This window comes from Buteo buteo, chromosome 4 (assembly GCF_964188355.1).
Source record: "Buteo buteo chromosome 4, bButBut1.hap1.1, whole genome shotgun sequence".
Taxonomy (NCBI): Eukaryota; Metazoa; Chordata; class Aves; order Accipitriformes; family Accipitridae; genus Buteo; species Buteo buteo.
In genome coordinates this window covers 24,143,227-24,157,703 of record NC_134174.1, presented here as the reverse complement: position 1 = coordinate 24,157,703, position 14,477 = coordinate 24,143,227, and the positions used below count along the sequence as shown (strand labels likewise).

Below are 14,477 nucleotides of genomic sequence, written 5' to 3'. Positions count from 1 at the left end.
AGGTTTTGATCCTGGTTCATTTATATGGATGGCATGGAAAAGAAAAGCATGCAAAGAAAGTATGCTAAAATTCGCAAATGGGAAAATAATGAAAATAATGATCACTAATGCAGAACCGTGTAGGTCACTTATTTGTGGAAGTTCTGGGAGCAGTGATGAAAAAGGCTCAAATCCTAAGTGAAAATTAGTCAAGTATCTTCCAGTCTAACATTGTGCCTAGAAAGGCTAACCTGGTTCCTGAATATTTGCCCAAAGAAATAGCAAATGGGAGCAGACTGCGTATATCCTGTGTTTGGAACTGTGCAGGCATTACTGGAGCACTGTGTGCCGTATTTTGAGGAAGACCTTAAGAAACTGAAAAGAGGTTGGGCAAGAACCTAGGGAGATCAAAGGACTGGAAAATATAATTTGTAATGAAAAACTATAATGAAAATGTATTTAGCTTATTAAAGTGATGAAACTACTAGGCTGTTAAGGAGAAGACTAGGAGCTGTCTTCTTCCTCTGCATTTTGATTGATGTCAATGCAGTTGAATGAGATGATAGTAATTTTTCAGTGTAAACTGCAGCCTAGCTAACTGGTCTTGTCAGGAGGTGTAGGTGTAAGGCTGCCATTTTCTGTGTCCTGAGAGACTGTGGAAGATTAATATATAGTTATTAGCTTTGTTTTAGATACCATGGGGTGCTTTTGCCTGCAGTTGCAGTGCCTGAACTGGTCTGCCAGGATATTCATGGAGTGCTGTTTTGAACTTAGGACAGATGTGGCAAAAAATTTAAATTTGAGGGCTAGAGCTGTTGCTGCCCCCTGACAACCTTGCTACCTCCCTGACAGATGTTACTGCCTTGAGGCAAAAACATCTAATCTGCTTATGAATCAGTTCATGAACTGCTGCAGTTTTCAGCCCAATGCAGTTGGGTTAGATTGTATCAGGAGGGGTACCAATTTCAGCTGTCGAATTTCAGTCCAGTGTTGTGTGTCTTTGAGAGACCTTGGACTCCTACAACCTGCCTAAATGGCTTCTTAATGCTTTGTCAGATGTTTGCCCTTCTCTTTCCTTCCAGTTGTGTATTTCTGCCTTTGTTCTCACACTACATTTCATTCTAGTCTGGATTTTACAGTTCATTTTATGGTCATCTTAAATCTTTGCTTTTCTAACAGTTCTTCATCTGTGGCTTAGAGAACTCGAAGTCAGTCATCATATTTCAAGAATACAAAGTGCACATAATTTAAAACCAAACAAAAAACAACAGAAAAAAACTCTACCTGGAGTTTTAAGTACTGAATTTTTAATTAGGTGTAAATGAGAGCCTGTGGTTTCTGGGTTTTGTTTGGGGTTTTTTTATTTCTATTAACCTGCTGATGTTCTGTTATCCTTTTACACTCTGCAAACAGGCTGTTGAGTTTTTCATTTTGTTTTATCTATCCTGGCAGACATAACATTACAATGGCTTATTCAGCACTCCAAATCAAGACACTGTTGAAGAAAACTTTTGCTGAAGATAACTCTTTCTCAATCACTTTGACTCCTCTCAGCTATACGCAACTGAAAAGATAAAGAATGCAACTGCGTACTACCAGGACTCACTTTGGTCTTGTTTGTTAACAGAAGTAAAACTGAATTATAGCTTGTCTTTCTATTTTGGTTCTTTTTTTAAAAATCCAGATATTTGTCTGCCTAGGTGAAATTCCTGAACACCTTAATACAAGACTGAAAGAAACGAATACTTTTTTGGGCTGAAATTTTGAGTTTATGCATGTGAATCGTCAAATACTTAGTAATTTTTTTCTAATTTGAAACTGAATAAAATGCACAGTGGAAACAGATATGACTGGTTTTTTTGAACATATCATGTAATTACTCATGCAGAATGTTTTCCCTGCAAACACCTGTAGTTAAGTATCAATAATCAATTAAAACCATAATTAAAAGCATCTTACTTGAACAAAATGCTGTTAATCAGAACACTTTCAGATACTCTGATTGGTGAAAAGTTATTTCCAAAGTCATGTATCTGTAGTTATCTATTTTTTCCAGTCATTAATGTAAATGATTCATATGAATATTATTTGGGAATTAAAAAATAAAACAAATTCTAGACAATCCTGTCCTCCTCTATTGGGAGAGGAAAGAGTCTGGAATTGCAATGGTTGTTTTTCTCTCTTAAACAGACAACAAAATACAAAGGGAGAGCAGGTGAGATCATGTGCATCTTTTCTGACATTATCTCCAAAATTAATGGATTTCCTAAACATTTTTATTGTAAACGAAATAATTTTTACAGTGCTTCTGGACTACTCTTTCCATTCCTGAACCTTGCAGAATTTTCGAGTATACACCCTAATATAGCTAGGCCCTGAAGTAGGATTAATTCTTTTGACACAGATTAAAGGAGCAATTCACTTTTTAAATTTTGATGCTTTGCTAACATCTTACAGATACCTGCTTCCAAGTGCTTCACTTAGAAGCAGTCTGATGGGAATTCTGTGAGTTTGGAAATTCTATTAAATACAGAAGGTTCCTGTCAAGAAATAATAGATAGACTTAAAACTTATGAAAGATAGATGCTCAGTGGCCAAGTGTTTCAAGGACACTTGCAGATCTAGGAGGGAGAAGTTCTGGGATGCTGGTCTAAAGATGTGGTAAATCAGCTGATTGCTATAGTATTAAAAAGGTTATAAGTTGTTTATGCAGTTCTTGCACTTAAGTACATGATCTATAAAAAATAGCAACATTTTTTGTCATGTCTGTTTGAGGATGCTTTTAGCTAGTGGCTCTGATGCACTGCTTAAAACATACTGCACAGACTTGGTAAAATCTTTCTCAAGTGTCACAAGAATGCTACTACAAGCACGATAGTCAGGTTATAGCGGTTGTTCATAAATGTTTGCAGTATTGCCTGCAGAAGTCTGGCCAGAGGGGCTAATTTTTCTATGGTTACATGAAAATAATTTGACTATGTGTGAAGTGCTGCGTGCTGACTAAGTAAGTTAATAGTGGATGTTCCTGAAATGGGATGTTGGGAATGACCTTCCAGAATCAGACATCTAGTCCATCTAGTGACATTTTGTATGCTGAAAAACCAGCATTAGATGACTAAGGTGATGAATTTGAACACTGTTACTGCTCATGGACTTTTGAAGTAGTAAAGCCATTGCGGAATGTGCTAGAATTACAGTCATTATGCATACAACACAAGAGAAGAGCCAATTCTGTACCAGTGGTCTCAATATCCTTCCTGTAGTTGTGCTTTTTGATGGTCGTGCCTCATCTTTCCAACCTACTAACATGGCATGCAAGGTCATGCTTCTGGCATAGGAGCTCCGTATCAAATCTTGCTGTGTCACTCCTTAATCTGGACCTCTCTTGCCCCTTTGCTGTGAGAAGTTTGTGGGAGTGGATGCAACCTCTTTGCACGTTGATTGAAACCAGCCACTTTTCCAAGACTGCACTGGTGAGAAAAGTGGTGCTGGCTTCTCTCCTTGCCTTGCTTTGCTCAATGTAGTATTTCCTTGGGAGATGACCAAAGAAGTTAACTTCCTATATGTGGTATACACATCACCAAGTACCAATGCAAGCTAAAGACAACCTGTGGAGGGAGGAGGTTAGGTTCCAGGTTGGCTGAATGAATCTCTGGGAATAAGAAATGAGAATGAGCAATTTTGCTATTAAAATTATCCCATTATACAGCATATGTTGATTTTTTTTCTCATTTCTCCTACTGTGTGACCTTGTATCTGAACCTACCGCAAATCAGCACAGGCACTAGCCTCACTGTTCCCATTTGAAACGGCCTGTCTGTTTTTCAACAACTTGCCTTCCAGTAATTTTTCAAAATGGGCTTAGCTCAAAATGAGGGTTTGCTGTCACACTCAATAGCTTTGTGGGGAAGATGAATCGTAGCTGACTGACAACTCTTGACATTCTATGTCTGAGACTGCATATGGCCATAAAGTGTTACAGAGGTCTAGACCACTGGAGACAGCACTGCAGCAATGTTATTTGGAGAGGTCACAAACTCTCTGCAAAGGAGCCTCTGTGCAGGGAGTGTCCCCTTGCTCAGACAGCAATATATAATGCAATGCCTTGCATGGATCCACATTAGATGTGTTTCAGAAGCAGGGAGGGCATGGAGATACATGGAGTGACCACACTGTGATTGCTTTCTGCTTCTCAGCACTCCTGAGAAGTAACTGCAAGATGGAGCAGCAAAGACTGCTGTTGTGCTCTGGCTTTGCTTGGAGGTGGCAAGTGCCATGGTGTGCTCAGTGGTCCTGATCCCTAGGCACGCATGATGGTGGCAATCTGGCCAACATACACAACATCCTCCAGGCTATGGGAAGAGAGCAGTGTTGGGGGATGTGAACAGTTGAGGAACTAGAACTAACCCTCAGTTTAGGCACAGCTTGTAGCCCCAGGCCCCACAATGTCAAGAGCCCTAAAATAGCATGAGTGCAAAAGTGATACAGACATGTTTCCCTTCCCTTTTTTCCCCTCTCCCAAGCATAGGAACAGCTTAACTGTCACCCAGGGCTGTACAGAACCACCAGGTGCCAACCATCTGTTTTACTTCCAGCGCATTTTATTTATTAATTTTTTTCCTACTAGCGATGTAATTTCCCCCATATTTCTTTTCCATTTGCATTGTGTATTGTATAAAGCAATCATGAACATAAAATTTTAGTTAAATGATATAAAAAAAAACAAATCAAAGTTGAGTTTTTTATCAAATGCACTATAAAACTTCTTACATTTATTGCAGAGAGCAGTGACACATACATAATTTGTTCCTGAAAAAGCTATTTTGTAAAACGATGGTACTTCAGTTACCTGAGCAGCATACTAAATTGAATGTCTCTGTTCTATGCTTTAGGACAGGGTGTACGTACTGGCTGTCATGAGACTTTCGAGTAAGCTGATGGAACATATACAAGAATTGTGTATAGTGACCCCAAAATTTTAAAGCTTGTGAAACAGGACAGGCTGTACCCTTGGCTGGCATCTCCAGCAAGGCTCTTCTGCCTCTTGCTATGAGGCAGTCTGGTCTGTAGCACACACACTGTGATCCTGCAAGGGCCTGCATAATAAACTCTGCCTAGCTTAGGCCATAATGTCATGGCTTAAAAGCATGCAAGGGAAATGGGATATGGGTGAAGGGGTGGCTTCTGGCTATTAGTTTTCTGCACCATGGTTTAGGCCAGTCCATGCCTTGGAGTCAATATGTGGCAGTCTATACACTATGTCTGTGCAGCACTTCTTCCTATGGATTTGTCTTACTCAAATGCCTTCAAAGAGCAAGACACATTTATAGTTTTCCCTTCAAAGATCCTGGGGTACACTGACAGGAGCTATGGTATCTCTTCATTATATTTTTGTGCTTGGGACCTAAGACACCGACACCTTCTCTTGTGGGAAGAGCCTGCAAACCTGGCCTAGAGCCAGAAGTCATCATGACATGATGCAGGACAGGCTACTGAAAGCAAGGGAGTATGAGGAGAGATGTCCTTACATCCTTCTTACTTATGGGGAAGGATAGTTTTAAGATCTGTGGGGCAATGAATGAGAACAACGTCATGTGTCATCAAATGTAATATGATCAGATTTTATCCCTGGCAAGAGATAGTGTTGCATTATGGTCCGAATCAAATGATTCATGTCATCATGTGGTCAGGCTAGAGGCATAGACCAGCCATCACTGGTAAATGAAAAGAAAACAGTATTCCAGGTTCTTGGAAGCTATGGTCATCTAAAAGCCACCAGGGCATGGGACAGGGTGGAACAACTTTTCCTCCACCGCAGAAGACACTGAAATGGGACATCTGTGAAGAGTCACACACTACTCCCTGAGCACAGACACAAGGTCCCCATGAGAGATGGAGTCTCTCATGGACTTCATGAGAGACTGCAGTCTGTCAAGTCTGGACAGACTCAATGCTGTCCTGTTTTCAGCTTTCAACAGAAGCCTTTCCAGATTACTTGTGACCTACTGGCAATGGTGTTACCCTCAAAAATACTGAGCTCTGTCTTTCTTGGTTGGCCCCCTGCCAAGACAGCCATCTTCTCTTGCAACTCAGGCAAGCGACCTCATACTTGTCTGTCCTGGCTTTAACCCTTGTTCTGGAGCTGTTTGCAGCATTAGCAGGATCTAGCACACTTCACATGGCTTCGCTTGTGTGAGAGCCAGATTCAGACTTAGTCAATTCCCAGGTAGGTCTGGGAAGGTCCTGGTCTCGTGTGGTTTTTGCACAAAATGAACAGTCTGTTCTGTTGTTCCCATTCTTTCTGCACTTGTCTGTTTCCTGGAAAAATGGGCATAGTCCACAGAATCTTCTCAGTGCTAAAGTCATCTTGAAAGAAAACATCATGTCCCACTTCTTGAGGGCACTCTGTCTTCATTGCGGCATCACATACAAGATGCCAAGAAGAAAAGGGAGTTTGGAACTGGGCTAACAAGGAATGCTGGAGAGGAAATGCAGTCCAAGTGGTATGGGTATGTGAGAAAAAATGAGCTTGTGGTATACCATCAGAGACAGTCCCTTCACCAGCTCCAGTTCTGCCAAGACTAGTGGTGTGCCTCATGGCATGACCTGCAGCATTTTTGCTCTCTCCCAGCACGTGAGCATTATGCTGGAAAAGTAGTTACATGAGCATTTTGCAGATAATCTGCCATGGAAGAATGTGAAGATTGGGCAGGCAACACATCCTGGTTTAGTAGCACTAGTCTGTCACAGCAATCTCAAAATGGATAAACAAGAGCAACACAGCTGACCCATGGCATGAACTGATTATTATGGATGTTCTCAGCCTTCTTTGTCTCCTTTGCCTTAGTCAGCATGGTCACTTGAGCGAGAAGATACATTCCAAGAGCTACCCATGCAAGATGAGCATTTGCAAGCTGAGTAGCCATATGTTTCTTGGAAAGTGGACTTTCTGTGGAGGAAGACTCTCATAAATCAGCCTGGGGATATGGATAAGCCAGGTGGGAGGTAGGTGCAAGGCAGCAGGCAGAATGCATGAGGTGAAGAGGTGCCTTATGCTGGCTCCCATCCCCTGAGTTCCTCTATAAGGGGCATAAAGACACGCCGTGATGACCCAAACTGTCCTGCCCTCTGTTTCTGATGTGGTCTGAAGTAGTCAGCACTTGGACTGGAAATAGACCACTTCTCTGGGGGTTGGTCATGGTCTCTGTAGCCAGTGCCCAGCATGTCAGCAACTTTGGCCTGAAGAACAGTGGAGCAGTGTGGGAAGAGCAGACTGAGAGCTGGGGCAAAGCCAAGCAGCAGGCAAAGGCAGTGTCTGTGTGCTGCATAGTGTCCAAACCCTTTGCTTTCCTTAGCCTTTTCTCTACCTGTGTGACTGTGTCTTCTATGCCAACTGGCTCTGGCAAGTGCTGCCTCTCTTGCTTTTCCAGGTGTGTCTGCTGGGCAGGTCTCTGCTGGGTAGTGGGAAAGGGAAGAAGGCTGATGCCACCACAGCCACATGGCAGCTAAGAGGTTTGGGGCCAGCTGGCCCTTCAAGGCTCAATGCTTGCTGAGCCTTGCAGGCCTGCCATCTTGAAAAGGCAAAAGGACAGGAGATGTGCAGCTCACGACAGCCTCTGTGGGTCTCTGCTCTTCACTTGGGAGGGAGAGAGGGAGCAGGATGAGGAAGGCTATTGCCCTGCTGTATAGTCTCTCCAGGGGCGATCCAGGTGCCAGGCTCTTTATGGCATGGTTTGGTAATTCTTCTTGCAGGCGCCTGTTGCTGGCATGGGAGCATGCTCAGGCTGGTGAAGGAAGGGGCTGGGATCACTGCTTGTGTCTGAGAGATTTTGCAGAAGCACAGCTTTTGAGAAGGTGGACAGGCAGTCCTGTGGCATCCAGTGGTACAGACTCTGCCTTGCTGCTGTTGGGTGTGGACTGTGGCCTTGGCCCCTCTGGAGGGGGCTCTGTCAGCATAAGCATTTCAATTTGCATTGAAAAAATCATTCAGAAGGGTTAGCCGCCTCTGCATAGATTTTCCCAATGGCCCTCCAAGGCCTCGATAGTGTGGACAAGGTGTGGGGCCTCGTAGCAATTCAGATATTTCTTTGGGCAGCTAAGCCTTTCTTTGAGAACTGCTGCTCTGGATGATTCTGCTTTTCATGGGCTGTGCTGTGGTGTCCAGCACATCCTGGGATGGAGTCAAAGCTCCGCACTCACGAGTTGAAGAAAGAGGGAGGCAATTTCTCTGTCATCTCTGAATACTTAATCCTTGCTGCCTGTTTCGGGTTTGTGTGGTGGGTTTTTTTGGCAGCGGGGAGAGGCGGCAGGGCGGGCTCCTGTGAGAAGCCGCCAGAAGCTTCTTCCCCGGCTGGGAGTGGGCCCCGCCTCTGGCCCAGGCCGAGCCCGCCAGCGACAACAGAGGGAAGAGGGGGAACCTGCAGCAGAGAGGGGGTCGGGATGGGAGAGGAACCCCTCTGCAGACACCAGGGCAGGGAGGAAGGGCAGGAGGAGGCAAGATGGCAGGCTGTCCCCCCCCAGCCCACGGAGGGGAGCGGAGCGGAGCGGAGCGGGGGAGCAGGTGCCCGCCTGCAGCCCGCGGGAAGGACTCCCCTTGGAGAAGTCGGTGGAGGACGGTCTCCCGCGGGAGGGAGGGAGGGACCCCCCGGTGGAGCCGGGGCCGGGTGAGGAGTCCTCCCCCCGAGGAGGAAGGAGCGGCAGAGACAAGGGGTGAGGAACCGACCCCAGCCCCCGGCCCCTCTTCCCCTGCGCCGCCGCCGCCGGGGGGAGAGGAGGGAGAGAGAGAGAACCAGGAGTGGGGCTGGGGCGGGGAGGAGGGAAAGGTCTTCTAAGGTTTGGGTTTGCTTCCCAATATCCTTGTTTTGTTTTGACTTGTGGTAAATTAAATTAGTCTTGTTTCTTTCCCAAGTTGAGCCTGTCTTTTGCCCGTGACCATAAGTGGTGAGTGATCCCTCACAGTCCTTGTCTTGACCCACAAGCGTTTCTTTGTATTTTCTCCTCCTCATCCCACTGGGACCAGGGCAGGGAGGAGTGAGCAAGTGGCTTCGTGGTGTTTTGTTACTGGCTGGGCTTAAACCATGGCACTACCAAAGACAACTCATCTCTGGGGCTCACAGATAGGCATTTAGAAAATACTTTTGTTTTTTTGACTGAGGGGACCACATTGCACCTAGTGCACATAATTTTACAAAACAGTCCCCAAAGAGGGTAGCTTATCTGCCTTCCAGTTTTGAAAATTGAAGTACTGTGATACATCTATGTAGGCAGTATACTTTTTCAGGAATAAGGTATTTACAGATAAGTGCACTTAAAGTAAGTGGGTTTGTTAAGCAGCATTGCCCAACTCTGCTCATTGTTATCTACAGATTGCATGGAAAGTGTTTTCGGTGAAGTGGAAAACAAGTCAATACATTTCCCTCATCTGTCCTTCAATGTAAAAGCAGGCACATGCACTGCTGGTATTTAAAGTTATTTATCAATTAAAGGATAAGGAATGCAAGTTTGCAGCATGTCACCTGATTTGGAGGCTGCATGGTACAGACATATTGGACCAAAAGCCTTGTTACATAATTTCAAGAATAAAAGAGCTTCCATGTTTTGAATGAGACTGTCCCCCCTAATGCTGATAGCACTACAAGTAGTCCCTAAGCAAGGTTCTCTCCCTCGTATGCTATGGAGTGGTTGTCCTCCAATCTGAAAAAGACTGGAGTAGATCCCAAGGCAGTCAAGACCACTGGTGCAGCATCTTGTACCTTCCTTCAGCTGTCATCTTCTCCCCCAGGTTTATGGCAGTATGACTTGAATGGAAAGTTTTAAAATGCTCAAATAGCTGTATTTTGGTTTTGACAGGTGTGGTGAAGCCTAGTGGAGAGATACTGCATGTTTGCTGTTCTTTTCCTTCATTACTCACATACGGACACAGAAATCCTAAGGGTGAGTAGATTTCACATAAGGTAAATTGCGACTTCTGTACCCAGAAACACAATTTCCTGGCTAGTGAAAAGGTGATCTGATGCCTCTTCAGTTCAGAAGACAGCACAGAAAGGTATATATTAGTGCATGATATGACAGAATGTAGATGAGTTGTAGACAAAAAGGATTTCTTCACATATGTTGGTCAATATGTAGGTGTATTATTCCAAATATAGCTAAAATCAGACCTTTAGGAAAACAATCCTTCACTTTCAGTCTCAAGAGAGAAGCAAACTGGTTTGAAAACTTGTATTTTACCTTTATTTTTAAACCTTTAACTCAAATCCACACACTAGGTCTTGATCCATGCACAAGCCAAATGCACATGCAGCTACTTTGATTGGATGTACAAGTATACATCCATGTACTTTACATGTAGTTGTACAGGCAGATGGCTAGTTGGCTACCTGCCTATTTGAATAGGGTCAGAATTAATCAGATTCTTTAGAAGGACAGGTCATCAGCCACAAGGAAGGAAGATCCCAACATGTCCTGTCTTTTGCAGAGATTAATGCAGATGATTAACTCTTAAGTATTTTTGCTGTACTCATGCTGTATGAAGGTCTGTAGAGATCCACAGAAAATTTATCAAGATGGTCCAGGTACATTTCAATATTTATTATACACTGTGTCACAAAATTCAGCTTCCAGATTAGATTAATTAAGAGACTGTGATACTACTCCACATCTGACAGCCTTCAGTATGTGCTGTCTTGGATCAAAGTCCCATTCCTCAGCACTCCAAAGCTCAGCCCCCAAACCATCGCTCTGCCGATTTCCTTGGTTCTTGGTATGCAGCAGATGGAATATGCCTTGAGCATCCTGGGGCTGAGTGTTAATCTGAAAACTGCCACTTTAAGACACCTTTCATGTTTCTACAAACTCAGCTTCCATACTAAGTGAAGGAAAACATCCTTATCATGCACTTGTTTATCAGCCAGTTTTTTCCCTTGTGCTATACAGAAAACTCCACCAGTACACTGGAGGACCTCCTGAGGAGTGGAGAAATGGTTTGGTCAAAAAGTAAGTTTTACTTGCCATACAAAACTGCATCATCTTTGAGAAAGGTGAATTACTGGCACTGTACAAGCAAATCTGCCATAAAATGAAATGGAAGAAAATATGTTTTTATTATGAACTACTCAGCAAGGCTGTCTTCTATTTCCAGGACCTGACAGTTTGATTTTGTTAGTTTTACTTGTAAGGAAGCCAGATATTCCAAGCAGCGAGCCTTTTAACGTTTTTATTACCTCAGGTCCTACTTCTTTGACTCTACACAGTTTTCCTTGCACTCTGAGATTTTCTCAGTGTTTATGGCCCAACTTGTGTTGAACTTCTGAAACCTTATAAATTATGAATTTCAACCTTAGGATTTAGCATTTGCACCTTTTGTAAATGTGCTAAATGAAAAAGGAATGGACATAACATAAAATCTTTGTGTTTGGGGATACTTTTTAGTTAACACAGTGATGCTTAAATATGTGCCTAACACCTAAAAGTGCTTTGTTTTGCCTGCAACCATCAGCAAGTGCTCATGACCTATTCTAGTTATCATCTATATAGCTTCTAATATACTGGTCTATTTTTTTGGTAATCTTGGAAGTAAAGGTATCTTATCTGCAAGAAGTTAAGGTTAGCATATCCATTCAGGCTTGGAGGTAGACAAGGCATAAGTATTTTTGTGCATTGGAAGAATGAAATCACCTAACATGTTCTTAACCTTCTTTTAACTTCTCAAATTATCTTCATTCTCATTTCTCCTATAACTTGAAAGTCCTAAGGCTGTTTTTCATGCATTTGACAAAACACTATTACGTGCTTCATTTGCATCAATTACACAAAAATCAGAGCTGAATGGCCAGTAAGTGCAGGTAGAACTGTACCTTTAATGCATCAAGAAAGCAATACTTAACAAAGACTATTCAGAAAGATCTATAGTGCTAGAACCAACCATTCTTCCTGAAAACATTTTGGTTTGGAAATATAGGAATGGACAAAGAGAATGGAATACATTTATGACCTAAGTTTTAAAGATACTGCTAAAGAGATTAGCAATTAATCCTACACTCATTTGCAATTTTGTTGCTTAAAAACTTCGGTTTGAGTTATTTGTTTGAAGTCAAAGTATAGTAAGGTCATTAAAGCTCTTTTTGCCTTTATGTTTATATAATCATCATGAAATATCTTGCAAGTGGCTTTATAGGTCTCTGTGAAAAAGGAAAATTAAAGGAATTGGGGAACAAGGAAGGCTTTACTGAGGGGAGGGATTATAATTCAAAAGGACTTTGTTTTTCTAAGAATTTTACTAGTGTTTATTGGTTTTTATTGAGAATAAAGTCAAAGCTGTTACACTGCCTTACATGTAGTGTAACTACAAAGTTCAAAGTTGTAGTTCAGTCTATGTTGAACTAAACATAAAAGAGGGAAACACTAACAAAATAATGTTGCAGTATTTGAACTGTTGGAAAACTGATTCCTAATTAAATCTAGCATAACTGTCAAAATAACCGTGCAGTACATTTGAGAAATGAGACCCAGAAGTCACATGTAAGAAGTCTGAACATCAGGCTTTCTCAATTTACTGGCGCTGTAAACTAATAAATCAATGTCTTTAAAACAAGAGATGAAAGATGAGGGAAGAGCAAGAGATATTTTCACACTGTACAGAACAAAATGCATTGATGTAGTGGATAGTTTTAATTACATTTAATTGTTGTACTTTAAGCCTTTAACAGAGGATTTTTAATGGACACAGTAAAATCTTTGCCATTAGTTTTTAATGGAATTCAATGCCTGATGCCGAGCTGTTAATAATCAGTGAAACGCCACTGAAGTCAGTGGAGTTGTAGATACACTGTCTGAGGCTCAAGTCCCTTATTTTGCATTAAGTGCAGCCAATCTGGTCTATTAGACAGTGTAAACAGTGAAACATGCTGTGTAAAACCTGAAGTATGGGAATGGCACCTTTCGGGGAGGAGAACTGGAGGTCATCATTGCTGGCTGAGGTTTGCTGGTCCAGGGGCTAATGAAAACTGACAGACTACTCCTCGGGAAAAAAACATCTCCTCACAAAAATAACAACCATGCAAATTAATATGATACACAAAGGGGGTGAAGATTTATGTGACTGTTTCCCTCATCCCTTTCATATGGCTTCCTTTTTTTGTGCTGTTCCCTAATGATGCTCATTTGTCGGCTTCACTTACTGCTGCCTGCCCTTCCTCCAGTGCCACTCCTGTATGCTGGGCTCACACAGGGCTGCACCCTCCTGGCCTCTCATTCTCTATCCCTGCTGATTTTTTTTTTTTATTTTTGATGGTGGTCAGACTGTTGCAGCTGAAGAAGCTCTATTGCCTGTCTCTTCACACCACCTCTCTGCCAGAGTTGATCTCCTTGCAGCATCAGTGGTAGGATGGGCGGCAGCCCTGCACTACAGCCACTGCCGATCATAGCCTCGGTATCGCATTCAACAGAAATGGGTGGCAATTTAAGTTAATATACTAGGCTGTGAGGTGACTGAGCCAAGGGTGAACTGTTCTACTGCCTCCTTGGCTAGCCTCTGTGTGCCAGGCTTAAGCCTGACAGAAGCAGTGAGGCAGAGCCGGGCTGATGAGGCTTCAGCCCAAGTCTATGGAGATCAACAGGAAGATTCCTACCACTTTTAAAGAAAACAGGATATTGGCTTTAGATTATCCACACGACTCAATTCTGCTGTGATAATTACAAAGAATAAAGAGATCCATTTGAGCAAAATGTGAGTCAAGCCCTCATTTCTGCCCCCCCCACTGTACACAAATCTCTGCTGAGAAACGATGGGATGACCTTTCTCTACTTCCATCTTCCCTCTTACAGCCCTTCCCTATCGTCTCCTCGCCACTGCATCTGAAACCAGATTCAGGCTTCTTAGAATAGAGTCCCTGGCTTTCCATTTAGACTGCAAGATGTTAGCCTTTTTGAATGTTGTGAGATGATAAGTATGTCACAGAAGATGTGTTTTCTGCACTTAACTGGAGAGTAATTAATCCCAGAGCTTTTTCCTTCCTTCTGAGAATGGTAATATCAGCTACTTCCTGAGGATGAGAGGCATTTGGCAACAGGCAGCTTACTTGATGAAGTGAGATGGATGGTGGAGTTCTCTGAAGATAATGATACTGAGCTGGGTCTGTTTGAGAAAAGAACGAAGCAGAAGGGATGGAAAAGGAGGACAACTGAGGAAAACCAGGCTATTGTCCCCTTGTCCCTCAAAGACAGGGTTCAGGGACAGCTCACCCCAAGTGTTGTTCCAAAGTGGTTGGTTACTGTCGTAGCTGCTATCTATCTAAAGCAGCAAAAGAAATGTAAAAAATACATGTGCAGGTACACACACACACAAGTACACACATACATATATATAGTATGATAGTTGATGCACTTTAAGTATAAGATGCAGTGTATTAATGAGCTTCAGCCTGAAGTTTGAGTTTTTCACAGCACAGTGTGAAGAGCTGTTGTGGTGAAAAATATCAGCATTAGGTAACTTACTGAAC

The 14,477-nt window shown here is 42.7% G+C and overlaps 1 protein-coding gene and 1 long non-coding RNA gene across 3 annotated transcripts in view; both read left to right on the top strand.

Moving 5' to 3' along the window:
* The window catches only part of LOC142029844 (ADP-ribosylation factor-like protein 8B), a 29,759-nt gene extending 27,937 nt beyond the window's left edge, over positions 1–1,822 (top strand). For both annotated transcript variants that reach the window (XM_075024976.1, XM_075024975.1), the window contains one exon: positions 1,432–1,822. In XM_075024976.1, coding sequence (XP_074881077.1) covers positions 1,432–1,555 — 124 coding nt within the window. In that variant the 3' untranslated portion in view covers positions 1,556–1,822. The remainder of the gene's footprint in view (positions 1–1,431) is intronic.
* Positions 1,823–9,827: 8,005 nt separating this feature from the next.
* LOC142029850 (uncharacterized) lies at positions 9,828–13,729 on the top strand. The gene is made up of 3 exons (XR_012650042.1): positions 9,828–9,912; positions 10,915–10,974; positions 13,278–13,729. It is a non-coding gene; the product is annotated as an uncharacterized LOC142029850 (long non-coding RNA).
* The last annotated feature ends 748 nt before the right edge of the window (positions 13,730–14,477 follow it).